Raw genomic sequence first — 14,367 nt, 5'->3', positions numbered from 1 at the left:
CGTTCATCTCAAACTCACATGCAAGATCTCTCTTGCACTTCAGGATGAGCTTCTTCGTCCTTGTCAAGAACAAATAATCAACATATAATAACAAAATGAGCGGCTCACCTCCAACTATGATGTAGCAGAAGTTGGAATCTGCCTCACACTTAATGAAGTCGAATCCCTGAAGGTAGCTATCAAGACAAGCATACCATGCATGTGGAGCCCATTTGAGCCCATACAAGGTCCTATTGAGTCTGCACACATGCGTCTCCCTGATATGTGCTTCAAACGCCTCTGGTTACTCAATGTATATCTCCTCCTCAACAACATCCATTTGGTGGATCCTCTACCCCATCTGCACTGCAATAGATATGACAATCTAGATGGACAAGTACCTAGCTACAAGGGCAAATGTCTCATCATAACCAAAGCCCTCTCTCTGGGACAATCCCTTGGACACAAACCTTTCCTTGAAGTTCTCGATGCTCCCACCACCTCCATGCTTGATCTTATAGATCCAGTGACAACCCACCAGTGACTTGCCCTCTGGCCTCAGCACCACTTCCCATACATAATTTTTCATGATGGAGGTGTACTCCTCCACCATGACATCTCTCCACACCTGCTACATGGTTGCCTCCTAATACTTGGAAGGCTCAACCTCCAACAACTTTGTCATGAGTACCATGTACCCTTTGTACCTTTGTGGCAGTCTACTCTCCCAAAATGAAGTACTAGGAGCACCAACTTGCTCCTGCACCTCTTTGATCAACTAATCAACCCATCTATCCCTCCTTCTCCCTATGTTATGAGTCATTAGTTGAGTGGGCTCCACTCGTTCCTCCCCCTTCATGTCACTCTCATCCTCATGCTGCTTGGCCTACCCATCATCATGTATAGCTCTTGTCTGAGGAGTTGAGTGAGCCTCCTACTTGGGAGCCAACTACTCCTCCTCCTTTACTGAAACCAATTCACGATCCAAGGACTTCTTCATAGCCCTTTCCTCAAATTTTACGTCCATCCGGATGACAGTTTTCCTAAGTATTGGTACATAGATCCTATAAGCCTTAGAAGTCTCACTGTAACCCACAAAGATGCCCTTCTCTAAGGTGGGCTCTAGTTTTGACCACTTTTCTGCTAGTACGTGAAATTACACCAAACTGCCAAATATCCTGGAGTGTGATACATCTGGCTTCTTGCTTGTGAAGGCCTCCACTGGTGTAACTCCCCAACACTCTATGTGGGCTCCTGTTCTGCAAATAAACAATAGTGTTGCATGCTTTTTCCCAAAGAAACATGGGTAGCTCTTAGTCATGCAACATAGCTTTGGCCGCCCCAACAATGGCCAGATTCTTTCGCTCTGCCACCCTGTTTTGTCGAGGATTGTATGGTGTGGTCAACTCCCTCCTCATGCCCTCTTTGGCACCAAAGTCTTTGAAGGCATTTGAGGTGTACTCCCCTCCATTATTTGACCTCAACGCCTTGATTTTCTTGCCAGTCCGGTTCTCAACCAAGGCCTTGAATTCCTGAAACTTCGAGAAGACTTCATCCTTTTTCTTCATAAAGAAGATCCAGGTCTTTCTCAAATAGTTTTCAATAAAGGTGACATAATAGTTGTACCCACTGAGGGATACTAAAGACATGGGCTCGAAAGCATCTGAATGAACAAGGTCCATGATGCCCTTGGCCCTGTTATCACTGCTAGGAAATGAGATCTTGGCATACTTGACAAGTGTGCAACCCTTGCACACATCATAGTAATCAATGTTGCATTGTGGCAGCCCAAATGCTCTCTCTGAGAATCTTCAACGCGCCATCGTACAACTACCCCATGCGCCTATGCCATAACTCACCTAGCTCCCTGCCTGAGTCACGACCCCTCTGCTCATAAGTGTTGTGATTGTGTCAAACTGTAACTTGAACATGCTCTTCTATCTGACCCCAATCTACTTGGATGAGTTGGAATTCGTGGGCCTGATGTAGACCTTTCCCTCCCTGAAGGTCACCTCATGCCCCTTATCCTCCAACGTTGAAACTGAGATGAGGTTTCTCTTGAGCCCAGGAACATAAAGCACATCATTGAGAAACAAGGGCTTTCCTGACTCCCTCTTGAATACGACTATACCAAGTCCTTCTGCTCAGTACCTCCCATCGTCTCCCAACTCTATGTGAAACTTCATGTCCTTTTCTGTCAGCTTGCAAAAATAGTCTTTGTTTCCCATCATATGACAGGAAGCTCTGTTGTCAATGTACCAAACATTGATACCCACTGAACTTGTTGTGCAAGCAATGAGAGAGAACTCCTTCTCAAAGCTAGATGAAAACTCATCAATCTTTGCAGAGTCTACTACTTGGTCCATCTTGGACCCATTCTTCAGGTTAGAGCACTTAGTAGCATAGTGCCCAAATTGATGGCAGGAAAAGCACTTGATCTTGCTAAGATCCTTCTTCTTCTTCTTCTCACCCTTGGAGCTCGACTCACTTCCCCCACTACCCTTCTCTCCCTTTGACTTGCCCCCTTTGCCAGCTAGAGCAAAGTTCTCCTCGCTCTCGATCTTGGAATGAGACCCTGGCAATGTATTCCTTCAAAGCTCTTCATGGACAAAATCACTTAATAGTTGCTCCCAATCTCAAAGCTTCTCCCTAGCACATACTCCATTCACAAAAGACTCCTAGGGTTCGGTGAAGCCCATTAGGGCAGAACGCATCAACTCAATATCTGGAGTTGTTTCGCCCATTCCTGCCAATTCGTCTCTTACTTGGGTGAACTTGGAGAGGTAAGACACCACATTGTCTGACTTGGTCTTTCTGATAGTCCTTAGTTTATCTTTCAACATCATTTTTCTGGTCTCACTGGTACTCTGACAGAGACCAACAATGGATGTCCACATTGTCTTGGCTATCTTCTTCCCAGCCAAGTGGGGAATGATGTCGTCTTTGAGTCCCTCTAACAAGATTCTCCTTGCCTTGGCATCTTTCTTGTTGTGCTAAGCCAACTGTTGAGGATCTGTGTAGAGCCAGGACACTATCCACGAACTCCCAAACGCCTCGCTCCTCAAGCACCATGCCAATCCTTTCTCTCCATAGACAGTAGTTGGACACACCCTCTAATATATCGTCAAAGCACAGCCCCTGGTATGCCATGTCTGTCTAGCAACCCTAATTGGCAAGTCAAACTGGTAATACTGCTCCCTATGAACGCTGAACCTGGACTTGAGAAGAAAAACCTGTGCTTTGGCTCCAATCAGAGGCTACAACTCTAATACCATGTTAGATTTCTTATACCCAGCAATTTGATTTGCATTTGTCTAAAATTTATACTCGAAAATACAAATAGAAAATGCAGATCTAAAGATTAAAAATGAAAACACAGCTGATTATCTAACCATAGCATGCGCAACAGAAATTAAATCTGAAGACAAAACATACACATAAAAACTGGACACCAAATATACCCAGAAAACTCCAACTCCGGGAAAAACCTGCAACTCTGTGTTCTTTTACTGCTCAGATAATTCTTCAGGAAATGTTACAGCTGTGTGAAAAACCCTTTTTTTGTGCCCTGCCCTCCTGAACAACTCCTCTCAGCCTAATTTTTCCTCTAGAAGGGTCGCGGCCTGTACTGCTGGTCCGTACAGTATGGCCGCATTGTACGACCACCTCTGCACCCCCAGAAATAATTCAGCCTGCCGCTGATTTGATTTCCAGGCCATGCAACCCTCTCTCCTCAACTTGGATGTTGAACTTCTGCTAAAGGCTGAGCTGAACCTGCTGAAAAACAATTTTCCTGATCTGAGCACTAGAACGCTTGTTGATGCCAAATCGATCTACCTCACTTCTGCCCTTATCTCCTTTTTATAACTTGACTTTGGCCTTCTAGAAGCATCCAAGGGCTAAGATTGCCTCTTGAGCTTCCTAAATCAATGGCCAAGATCTAATCTCTTTTTGACTTAGTACTTTTCAATTTTTCCTACGTCAACATTACGAAATAATTTAATTATTAAAATAGTTATGGTTAAGTGACTAATCTCTGATTTTCCACATGCCTTAGCACCTAGGCAAGTGCAAAATCCTTCTTGTTGTACTCCAATCAACAAGATGGTGTTTCCGTAATCATTTCAAAGATATCTTGTCCAAGATGCAGCTCTCGGACATGATCTTCAGACACTATCCTTCATGGCTCTATGGTCTAAGAGCCATCTTTGCTTCAAACTGATCAAGCTAAGACAAAGAAAGCCTAGACTTCTTCCTAAGTGTAACATCTGGTGCGGGCAGTTCCCACGCCCATAGTCTAAGAGGAGTTCAGGGCATTCCCTTACACCTCAAGCCATTTACAAACTAGTCTCCTTCCTCCACATAGTCTACATTCTTTCGGACTCAATGTTAGTGAGGATCAATACAGGTATCTTGCACTCTGTCATTCTAAGGCTATTGCTTGGCAAGTCAGCTAGAAATGTTCACTGTTGGTTTTTCAAAAGCTTCCCAATACTTCAGTTAATGGCCATTTCATTGAAGTGACTCCCCCTTTTTAGGTATTCTTTAGATGCCCCAGGTCACCTCCTACTATCTAACCAAGACTTGAACTGAATAATTAGAGAGGACATCTATAGATAGTACATCCATGTCACTTGGATTGCTCCCCCTGAGGGTCTTGGCCCTAAGATGACCTATTATTCTAAAAATGTTTTAGAGTCAATTGAAAGCATTTTGTTAGACCTTCATATACACACAAACACTAGATGTCTGCCCTCGAGATTCCCAATGGTCAGGCTTAGTGGAACTCTCCCAAAGTTGGGTTAAGAGTCGAGACCAATCACCAAATCCTATGGCTTATTAGGATTTGCCAATAATGCCACTAGCAGGAGACAGAATCAGAAGAACATCTCATTTCTCGATGTCCTATCTACTATGAGACTAAAGTGAGATATCACAGCCTTAACCGGGACTCAAGGAGCTCCCTCTCCACATTCTTTTGCTATCCTTGACCAGAGATGCCTCTATCTTGATGAAAAAGATTTTTGAACAGAGATTGCAGTCTTTGCGTACCCCGACCTGGCCAGAGACAATCAAGAGGATGGCCTCTTTCTTTCCAATGGTCCCATTAAATCGGGGCAGCAAGCAGCAAGAAGAGATACATGTTTCCAGACTAGTGGGCCTCCATTGATAATAAAGTTCATGCTTCACAGTGTAAATTCCATTTTTTAACATGGTATCAGCGCAGACAGGACGGGAGTGTGAACTAAGTTCATGGTCATTGAAGATCATGCAACCCAAAGGTTTGGAGTTATGCCCTTTGCATTGTGTATTTCAGTTTTTTTTTAACATGGTAGCAGAGCAGAGGTCCTAAATCCTAATTGAGTTCATGGTGATTGAATGTCATGCACCCCAAATGTTTGAACTTTGGAGTTATCAAGTTTGGCTCAAATAAAGACAACATCACAATATCAATACAAAGAAGACAAATAACGGCAAGTTTATTTATTGAGAATAAATATAATCTATAAAGAAAGGGCGAGGTATAGGAAATTTCACGACCAGACAGCTAGAGAGCGCACTGAAATAAAGAAAACGAAGCCGAGATAACAGAAACTCGACGCCAAACACTAAGGGCACGCTAGACCAGACCGCCAAATCGACCAGACGTGTGTCAAACTAACGCTCTGCATAAGTAATGTCATTAAAAAAATACCACCAGCGCTCAATGAAAAGAAACGCCCACGCATTTTTTTACATTTTTCGTGCCCTGAAACTGGATTTGATTATAAAATTCATATTTTACATCTTCCATGCATTATGTATTTAGCTTTTTTATGAGGGAAAGGGGAAGCATCGACTGAAACATGAAACAAGGCCAAACAACAGAGCTCGGTGGAAAAGAAACATTGGCAGGGAACGATGGAGAGGCACTTACCGATAAGATTGGGAACGTACAGATAAATGGGCCATGATTTCAATTTCATATCCCTTCCCCTCTCCGTCGCCATCGCCATCACCAGGCCTCCTTCCCTCCCTCCTCTCAATAAACTGGCTTCTTGTCGTTTAACTTCCCTCTCTCACGCACATCCCATTATATTTTTTCACTGAAGTCTCACCCTTAGAATATAACTAGCCGTCTCAGCAGACAGGCCCACCCTGGTTCTCGGTATATGGGAAGACTTCATATGGATTTGTCTTTGCCATATCATATTTGAGAATGTTGACATATATTTTACTTCTTGAATTAGATATCGAATATCAGCACTTTCTCTTTGTAGTCCAAAAGCTCAAGGATAAATGCTCATGTCCCTTTCATATATTATTTGGGCGATACTTTTTATTATTTCCCTTCACGAGTATTGCTCCTTTCCTCTGTAAGGTGTTTTTTTGGTTTAAACGGGACAACAACAAATAATGAATTATATTAAAAAATTATGTCATATCATTTTGGGGTGAATCAAAAAGTGCTAGGTTTAATGTCATTATTATCTTTATGAAAGTTTAAGTTTCACTTAGGGTTAGGTTAAAGAATAGATAGTTGTATTGAAAGGTGTTTGCCAATTAACATAGGGGTTTCATAAAAGCGGGATTGGGTGCTGGAACAAACAATTTTGCTGAGCTCATAATCTTGCGACATCTGCTGCACTTTGCATTAAGCCATCATTGCACTAGCATCAACATTTTCGGGGATTCACAGATTATCATAAATTGGTTTAATAGAATTTCTACATGTCACTCGCACACACTCAGCATCATTCTTGATGAAGTCTTTCAGCTCAAAGAGGCTTTTAATCATATCACTGTATCACATATCTACAGGGAACATAACCAGGATGCTGACAAATTTTCCAAGGAGGCCGCGCTGATGGAGCAAGGATATTGGGAGATATCCGAGATATTGGATCAACAGGAGCAAAAATTTTATCATCGCCCATATACAGACCCGGCATACCCTACAGTGGGTCTACATGCGACTTAAATTATAACAGCAGTATGACAGCAGCATTATATATGACAGTTTTTTTTGTAAAATCTTTTTTGTAACAGACTGAAGGATGCCAAAAAGGCATCAAAATCTATACAGCCTACATAGCAATTTTGATCAGAAACCAAAACAGCATAGACATGCAATTTTGTGTAAAATGTACAGAGAATCATCGAACATGGCATATGCGTAAAGCATCTACATATGTAATCTTTCATATTAATGAAATGTTACGGATTTTTCCAGTAGAAAAAACATAGGGGTTTCATTTAAGTTCGAGACTCGATTTATCTATTTAGCGTAGTTTTTGGGTGGTTGCGCTAGGCTCAAGAGTATAGTGGCAGTTTCACTGACTCAATCTCAAGTCTCCTTTATGACAAACAAAGGGTCTATCGATTCCTTGATAAAAAATAAAAATTAAAAATTAAAAAAATAAATAAAAAAATAAAAGAAGTTTCAATTAGGACGGGTTTATGCATATGTTTGTTGTACATGTAATTTTACATGTAATTTTTTGGTAAATTCGATCGAATGTATGGGATGGTAGTTGGGGCTATATGTAAATATTTGGTAAATTTGATTGAATGTTTGTGATAGTAGTCAAGGTTGTATTTAAATATTTGGTAGATTCAATTGAATATATATCCTTAATTATAACATCTTAGTTAACGGCTTGCTTTCACAAATCTACATGCTTGTGTGCCCATGGTGATTGAAAGCATGATACCAAAATAAATATATGTCATCTTTGCATTTGGTTTGTATAAGTCAATACATATTCATTTCTAACTTCCTTTGAAATATTCAAATTAAAAGGTGTATTGCAATATTTCAAACATCTTGTGGAAAGGGTGTTATCATTTGAAAAGATTTCCCCTGTAATCTCAACATATTTAGTAGATCCAATTTATCTTATAGAAGAAGTTCATGGCCTCTTCTCCTAAGTATTTTCATGTCTTAGGTTCCCAAAAAAATTATGTCCTAACTCCATTTTGAAATTGGGGTTGAGCCTTTCCAACTCTTTCCAAGACTTCTCATCTCTACCTTAACTCTCTTAGAAGGTTCTCCAACCCACCCTTTCCTCCCTTATATCACATTTCCAAATTGAGATGCCAACTAATAAATTCACTCTTGTATGTTATCCACATTTTGACTCCTTTACAATCTCAAGAGGTTTTTTAGTGGAGGCTTACCCATTGTGCTCCCATAATTTGATGTGTTTTGTGTTTCTTATACGACATGACAAATCATTCCTAATGAATCCTATTAAATCTTGTACCGGTTTCCAAATTTAAGACCCATTTTCCTTAGTGTTGACATTATCTAGGCATCTTCTGATCCAGGTGGATATCAGTGGCCACCCACCTATTCCAACTAGCTCATAGCAAAATTTCCTATCAGTTTCCTATTTTTCAACACAATTTCCTATTTTGGCTGTTTTTTATTTTGGTAGTTTTTAGATCTTGAACTTATGAAGTAGTTTTGAGGCCCTAAATGGTGTTTTCTAGGGAAACAAGCAAACATAAGTCTTTGACTATGTTTGTAGTAAAAGAAGTGTTCTCCTTGAATAGACCTTTCTAACGAGCTATCTTGTGCGTCAAACGGAGATCATATGCCAAAGTTACGACCTCGGGAAGTTGACTTTCCAACTTACACCATCAAGGCCCATAAGTCTTTGGTGCTTCATCTCTTAGGGTGAGGGTTTTAAATGTTCAGGGTTTATCGATGTTTTTTCATTATAAAAAGGCCTATGAGCCTCATTGTAACATGATTCAGGAAGGCACATAGCCATCACATCTCTTCTCAAAGATAGGTTACCACCATTCGAGCTCATTTGCTTTCATTCTACATGTGAACAATTTTATCATTTCTATTTATTAAATGAAGTTCAATTTCATTGCATCTCTGTGTTTGATTTTAAATGTGTATCTCATTTTGTTCCCCTCTTCAATTTGGAACAACGGCATTAGAGCAGTCTACTCTTTCTTTGTTTTTTGTGCATGTCCCCAACAAGGTCAAGGTATAAGGAGTTGGGACTCGAACCGCTTAAGCCCTTGCAAGTCCAGCCTCGCTGAGCTCGAAGGCCTCCCATGGTGGAAGAAAAGAAAGATGAGGAGGCAGGGGATCTTAACAAAATGTTTCTCAAAGAAGTCCTCAAACAATAAAGGAACGAGATGATGAATATTTTTTCCCAAATCCTTTGGTGTATGCCAATAGGAAATGAATCTTCATCCAACAACCTCGGAGGCGTCATCCCCTTTAAGGTACAAGTTAATTTTGATATTCTTATATTTGAAGGCTAGATAGATGTAGATGCTCTAGATAAATAGTTAAATTTGTAGGAAGCATATTTTCGATCCATAATTTTTCCAATAGAGAAAATATTACTTTTGCACTCCTTAAAGGTTGCCCCCATGTCAAGGACTGGAGGGGAACTTATTGTGAGCAAACGACCAAGGAGGAATCCCCACTATATATAGTTTCACCCTGTTGGAACTCTTTTCAGGATGTTGTTAAGGAACAATATTACCCTATTGGAAGTTATGAAGACAAATACATAAAATGGACCACACTACGGAAAGAAAGGCACCAAGAAGTGCCAAAGTTCACAAATATATTTCATACCTCGCGCGCGAAGTTGGGTATCAAGGACTTTGAGCAACATTTGGTGCTCAAGTACTGTGGTTGTCTGCACAAAGTCGACTACCTTCCACCCTTAGACTGATGGCTAGAAAAAGTTTGTCAACAAGCTGATCATGTACATTTTATGCATGTACAACTCCAAGCACCCACAAACATGGGAAGGGAGTTTCCCTTATGTACAACACAGCTACAGCAAAGCTCTCCATAACTCAACTAACCACAAACTCTTTTAGATGGGCCTGAGATTTCAACTAGTTTATCACATTGATGTTGCATTACCCCTTGTAACTACACAGGCAAAATTGAACATGATCAATTTGAAGCCGACAAATCCCCCAAGTTTATTGGATGAATTTAGTACATCCACCAGTGGGTTCATGATATCCAGCACAAGGCCAACACTATGTACAAGCAACGTCATGATCAACATTTGGTGCCACATAAGTTTCAAGTGGGTGATAAGGTTTGGTTACATTTACAGAAGGAACAATGTGTAGGAGCCCATCGGAAGCTTCGACCACTCCGATATGGACCTTACACCATCACCAAGGGTATGAGTCAAAACACTTTCAAACTAAGTACCCTTCCATTCCTTGGCCTGCACTCAATACTCAATGTGGGCTGCCTTCAACCATACTTTCCACCATTGCCAGACTCATCAAACATTGTTGAGCAACTAACACCAACATAAATCCACCTTGATTGCATTGAACATGCCACCACTCATCAAATCATGGACACAGAGATTAAGAACACTTGACAACAAAGCATTCAAATGTATCAAGTTGTCAAAGCAAGCCAGCTCTTGCACCAAGGCACGTGGCTTACCAGGGACCAAGTTCAATGGAAGTTTCCCCATCTCATTGAGGCACTCAACGTAATGGGGACCATTAATTCCTAATGGGGGAGGATTGATGTAGGTGGATATTGGTGGCCACCCATCTATTCCACATAGTTCATAACATAGTTTCCTAATTTGGAAGTTTTCTATTTTTGGCATTTTTAGGTCATGAATTTCTGGAGCCGTTTTAAGGCCCTAAACGACATTTTTGGGGGAAACAAGAAAATGTAAGTAATCGACTAATGTTTGCAATTGAAAGTTTTTCTCCTCAAATAGACCTTTCTAATGAGCTATCATGTGTGCCAAGTGAAGATCGTATGCCAAAGTTACAACCCTAGGAAGTTAATGTTCCCAGTTATCCCATCAAGGCCCATAAGCCTTTGGCACTTTATCTCCTAGAGTTAGGGTTTTAGATGTTTAGGGTTTATCAATGTTTATTCGTGGTAAAAAGGCCTTCGAGCCTTGTTGTTACACAGTTCAGGAAGGTGTGTAGTCATCACATCTCTTCTCAAAGATAAGCTACCACCATTCAAGCTAGTTTGCTTTCATTCTGCATGTAAACCATTTCAACATTTCTATATATTAAATGAAGTTTAGTTTCATTATATCTCTATGTTTGATTTTAAATATGTATCTCATTTTATTCCATTCTTAAATTTAGATAGTATTCTTTTGTTAATCCCATGAAGGTTTTCTTATGTTTGATATCTTTGCACCAATTGGTTTATCTCGTTATAATTCTCCATGATATTTTAGTTGTCAATGCCTTGTTCATCATGACATTGTCCTTGATGCATAGTCCTCTTCCATTCATGTGGGCTAAGACTTTATTCCAACCAACTGGATTGTATTTATCTTCTTGGCCAATTTCCCCACCCCCACTTTCTAGAGGAAGTACTAGATCCTTTTTCTAAGATATTGACAACATCGATTGGGGCAAGTACAGTTACACATAAATACTTCGAGACTAATTAGAGCATATATTTAATCAACATAAAATTTCCTTAATAATTGAGCCATTTTGTTCCCCATAATTAGAGATTCCTTTTGACATTTTTCAATACCAACTGTTGGGTCTTGAAAATGTCATCCATTTCCATTACACTTTCACTATTATGTCTATTATATCACCTCCATTTCACTACTATGTCACTACATTCATCCCACTTTCATTATCATTGGGCCACATTTATGTTTTTCCAAACTTTATTAATTCTAAGCCTTTTTAAGTGAATTTGTGGTTAAAAATTAGAAAATATTGTGCATATGTTTATACCTAACAAGTGGGTTGAGATTGTTGACATGTGTAGATTGAAAGGAGGCTTCTATAATACCTTTATGTGGCACCCTAAGGCCAAATTCGAATTTGAGTGGAGAGAATCATGAGATCATGAGGATATGTGTCACATCTCCTAATTGTATTGAAACTCTAAAAAGACATGTGTCTTATTAGTTCCTATTTTGATTAAGACTCTAGAGGTAGAGGGAGAGATTCATGGAGTCTCATTAATGAGATGGCTTCTCATCTTTTTGTATAAATAGGAGATCTCTCTCCTTCATTTGTTAGTCTTAGCTTAGCTTGGCTTTTTAGTTCTTTAGCTTGGAGTTTGTAGTTCTTCCTTGATGGCTTTGGAAAGCTTTGGAGAGCTTTGTTGTACTTTGTAATTTTGAAGAATTTGAATAAAGCTTTGATGTTCTCAACATGGAAGGAGATGTGAAGTAGATGTCATGGAGCATATTATAATGTAAGGTAGAGTAGATTTTGCTTTGATTTCATTCATGTATGTCATTTTATTACTTTCAAGTTTGATAGTTTAGATTTTCCATTCATGCAATTTTAATTCATGCAAGTGCGTTCAACCGGTTGATTGTATATTAGTTTTACTTTACATGTTTTTGCATGAAATAGTAACATGAGATTTGCCTTACTGCTGAATTTTTTCTTAAGCTTTTCAATTTCAATTATGCTTTGATTTCAGTCTTATTTATTTGTTGTTGTTAGCTAGTTTAGATATCAAATTCTTCATGTTATTTGATGTTATCTCTGGAGCCATGGCTTAACCCCGAAAAGCTACTTGGCGAGCTATCGGATTATAAGTGAACTAATTTGATTTTGCTTTCATTAATCTGCAAGTATGTAATTTAGATATCAATTCTTCATGTTATTTGACGTTATCTCCGGAGCCATGGCTTAACCCTGAAAAGCTACTTGGCGAGTTATCGGATTATAAGTGAAGTGATTTGATTTTACTTTCATTTTGCAAGTAGGTAGTTTAGATATCAAGTTATTCATGTTATATGACGTTATCTCCAGAGCCATGGCTTAACCCCGAAAAGCTACTTGGCGAGCTATCGGATTATAAGTGAAGTAATTTGATTTTGCTTTCATTAATTTGCAAGTAGGTAATTTAGATATTAATTCTTCATGTTATTTGACGTTATCTCCGGAGCCATGGCTTAACCCCGAAAAGCTACTTAGCGAGCTATCAGATTATAAGTGAAGTAAATTGATTTTGCTTTCGTTAGTCTGCAATTTTTTGTCCCCCCAACTGAAGTTATTGCATGTCCGCATGCAATATATATTACATTAACTCTTTTGATCCTTGAGCTTTGGCTTAACTTTGCATGATATCATTTGACAATTTCATATTTTTGCAAAGTGTTTTACTTGAATTGCAACATGGTTGGTTCTTGTGTTACAACCATTTTTTTATTTATTTTTTTGCATTCTATTTTGATCTTTGAACTTTGCATAGTGATATTTTGATTATTGTTGCAGAGTATATCTTTTTTGGATTGCATGATGGTTGGTTCTTTTGTGACAACCATGATTTTGTTTGTATCCAAATTATCCTTTAAGCACTTTTTGAAAAGCCATTGTATGCTCATAATAACAATGTAATAGTTAATATATGTTGGAAGTATGTGGGCTCCTGAATATGATATGGACATGGAAAGATATGAAGATGAATGTATTTCCCACCCCCCCCTCAACTGATGGTATTGGCAATTTTATGAAATGAGGAAGAGAAATGTTTTTCCAACAATTATCATTCTAGCTTTTTATGGAATTCTATGGTCAAAAGTTAGAAAATGACGTACCTTAACTTACCCTTTAGAATGGATGAATTGTATGTGTGGTGGCTGCAAAATTCTGATCATATTCTTCTTCAAGTGGCTGAACAAGAAGAGTCATGGATAAAGAGTTAAGATGACTTTTTATTGCTTCTACTAAAACTTGCTGAATCTGCTCCAAAATGCTGAAAATAATAGTCTTCATGTCTTCAAAACTCATTGGCACAATTCCTACTATGTGAAAAGATGTTCTGATGTCGAACATAGCAGGAAATTGTTGACTTAGTGACCATTAATGGATGCCACTAGTCAACACGAGAACTCTCACCATTGATGACAATGAGAGTCAAGATGCCCAAACACATCTTGCTAGGTACGAATGAATTTGCCGATGTCGATTCACCTAGAAAATATGATGAACAAGGGACATTAATGTATTCCCATTGTTTGTCAGCATGAGGACTTGCCATTAAAGCATGCAAGCCTCGAGGTGTTTTTACAAAGAACTTAGACTCAAAGGACTATGGACTCAATAATTTGCATTGAAGCAAGGCTTATTTGCGAAATGAAAATGACAGGAAATGAAAGATGAAAATGGAAGATGGCAATGGAGAGTAGAAATGGCAATGGACAATAAGCATGTGAATGAGCCTCTTGCTTTTATTTGTGGGTTATGAATGGACAAAAAGAGATGGAAAGTGTATGTGAATGTAAATCGAAAATATGAGGTGAAATGAGGTGAATGGTTTATTATGAGGTATGGATGTGATGGAGACAATAGTATCTGAAAGTTTTTCAAGTGTTTGGATCTGATTTTGCATCAGCGTATTTCCTCTTTGTTGCTGATCATCCTCTTATGAAA

The 14,367-nt window shown here is 39.1% G+C and overlaps 1 protein-coding gene across 1 annotated transcript in view; it reads right to left on the bottom strand.

The window, feature by feature from the left end:
* The window catches only part of LOC149205775 (putative CDP-diacylglycerol--inositol 3-phosphatidyltransferase 2), a 171,870-nt gene extending 165,659 nt beyond the window's left edge, over positions 1–6,211 (bottom strand). Inside the window, exon 1 of the mRNA XM_089395155.1 lies at positions 5,897–6,211. Coding sequence (XP_089251281.1) covers positions 5,897–5,975 — 79 coding nt within the window. The 5' untranslated portion in view covers positions 5,976–6,211. The remainder of the gene's footprint in view (positions 1–5,896) is intronic.
* Positions 6,212–14,367: the final 8,156 nt, after the last annotated feature.

This window comes from Pinus tabuliformis, chromosome 1_2, assembly GCF_031772625.1.
Source record: "Pinus tabuliformis cultivar Carrire ecotype Pingquan chromosome 1_2, CPIR1, whole genome shotgun sequence".
Classification (NCBI taxonomy): Eukaryota; Viridiplantae; Streptophyta; class Pinopsida; order Pinales; family Pinaceae; genus Pinus; species Pinus tabuliformis.
Note: the sequence above shows the minus strand (reverse complement) of the source record. Positions and strands in the feature narration are given on the sequence as shown.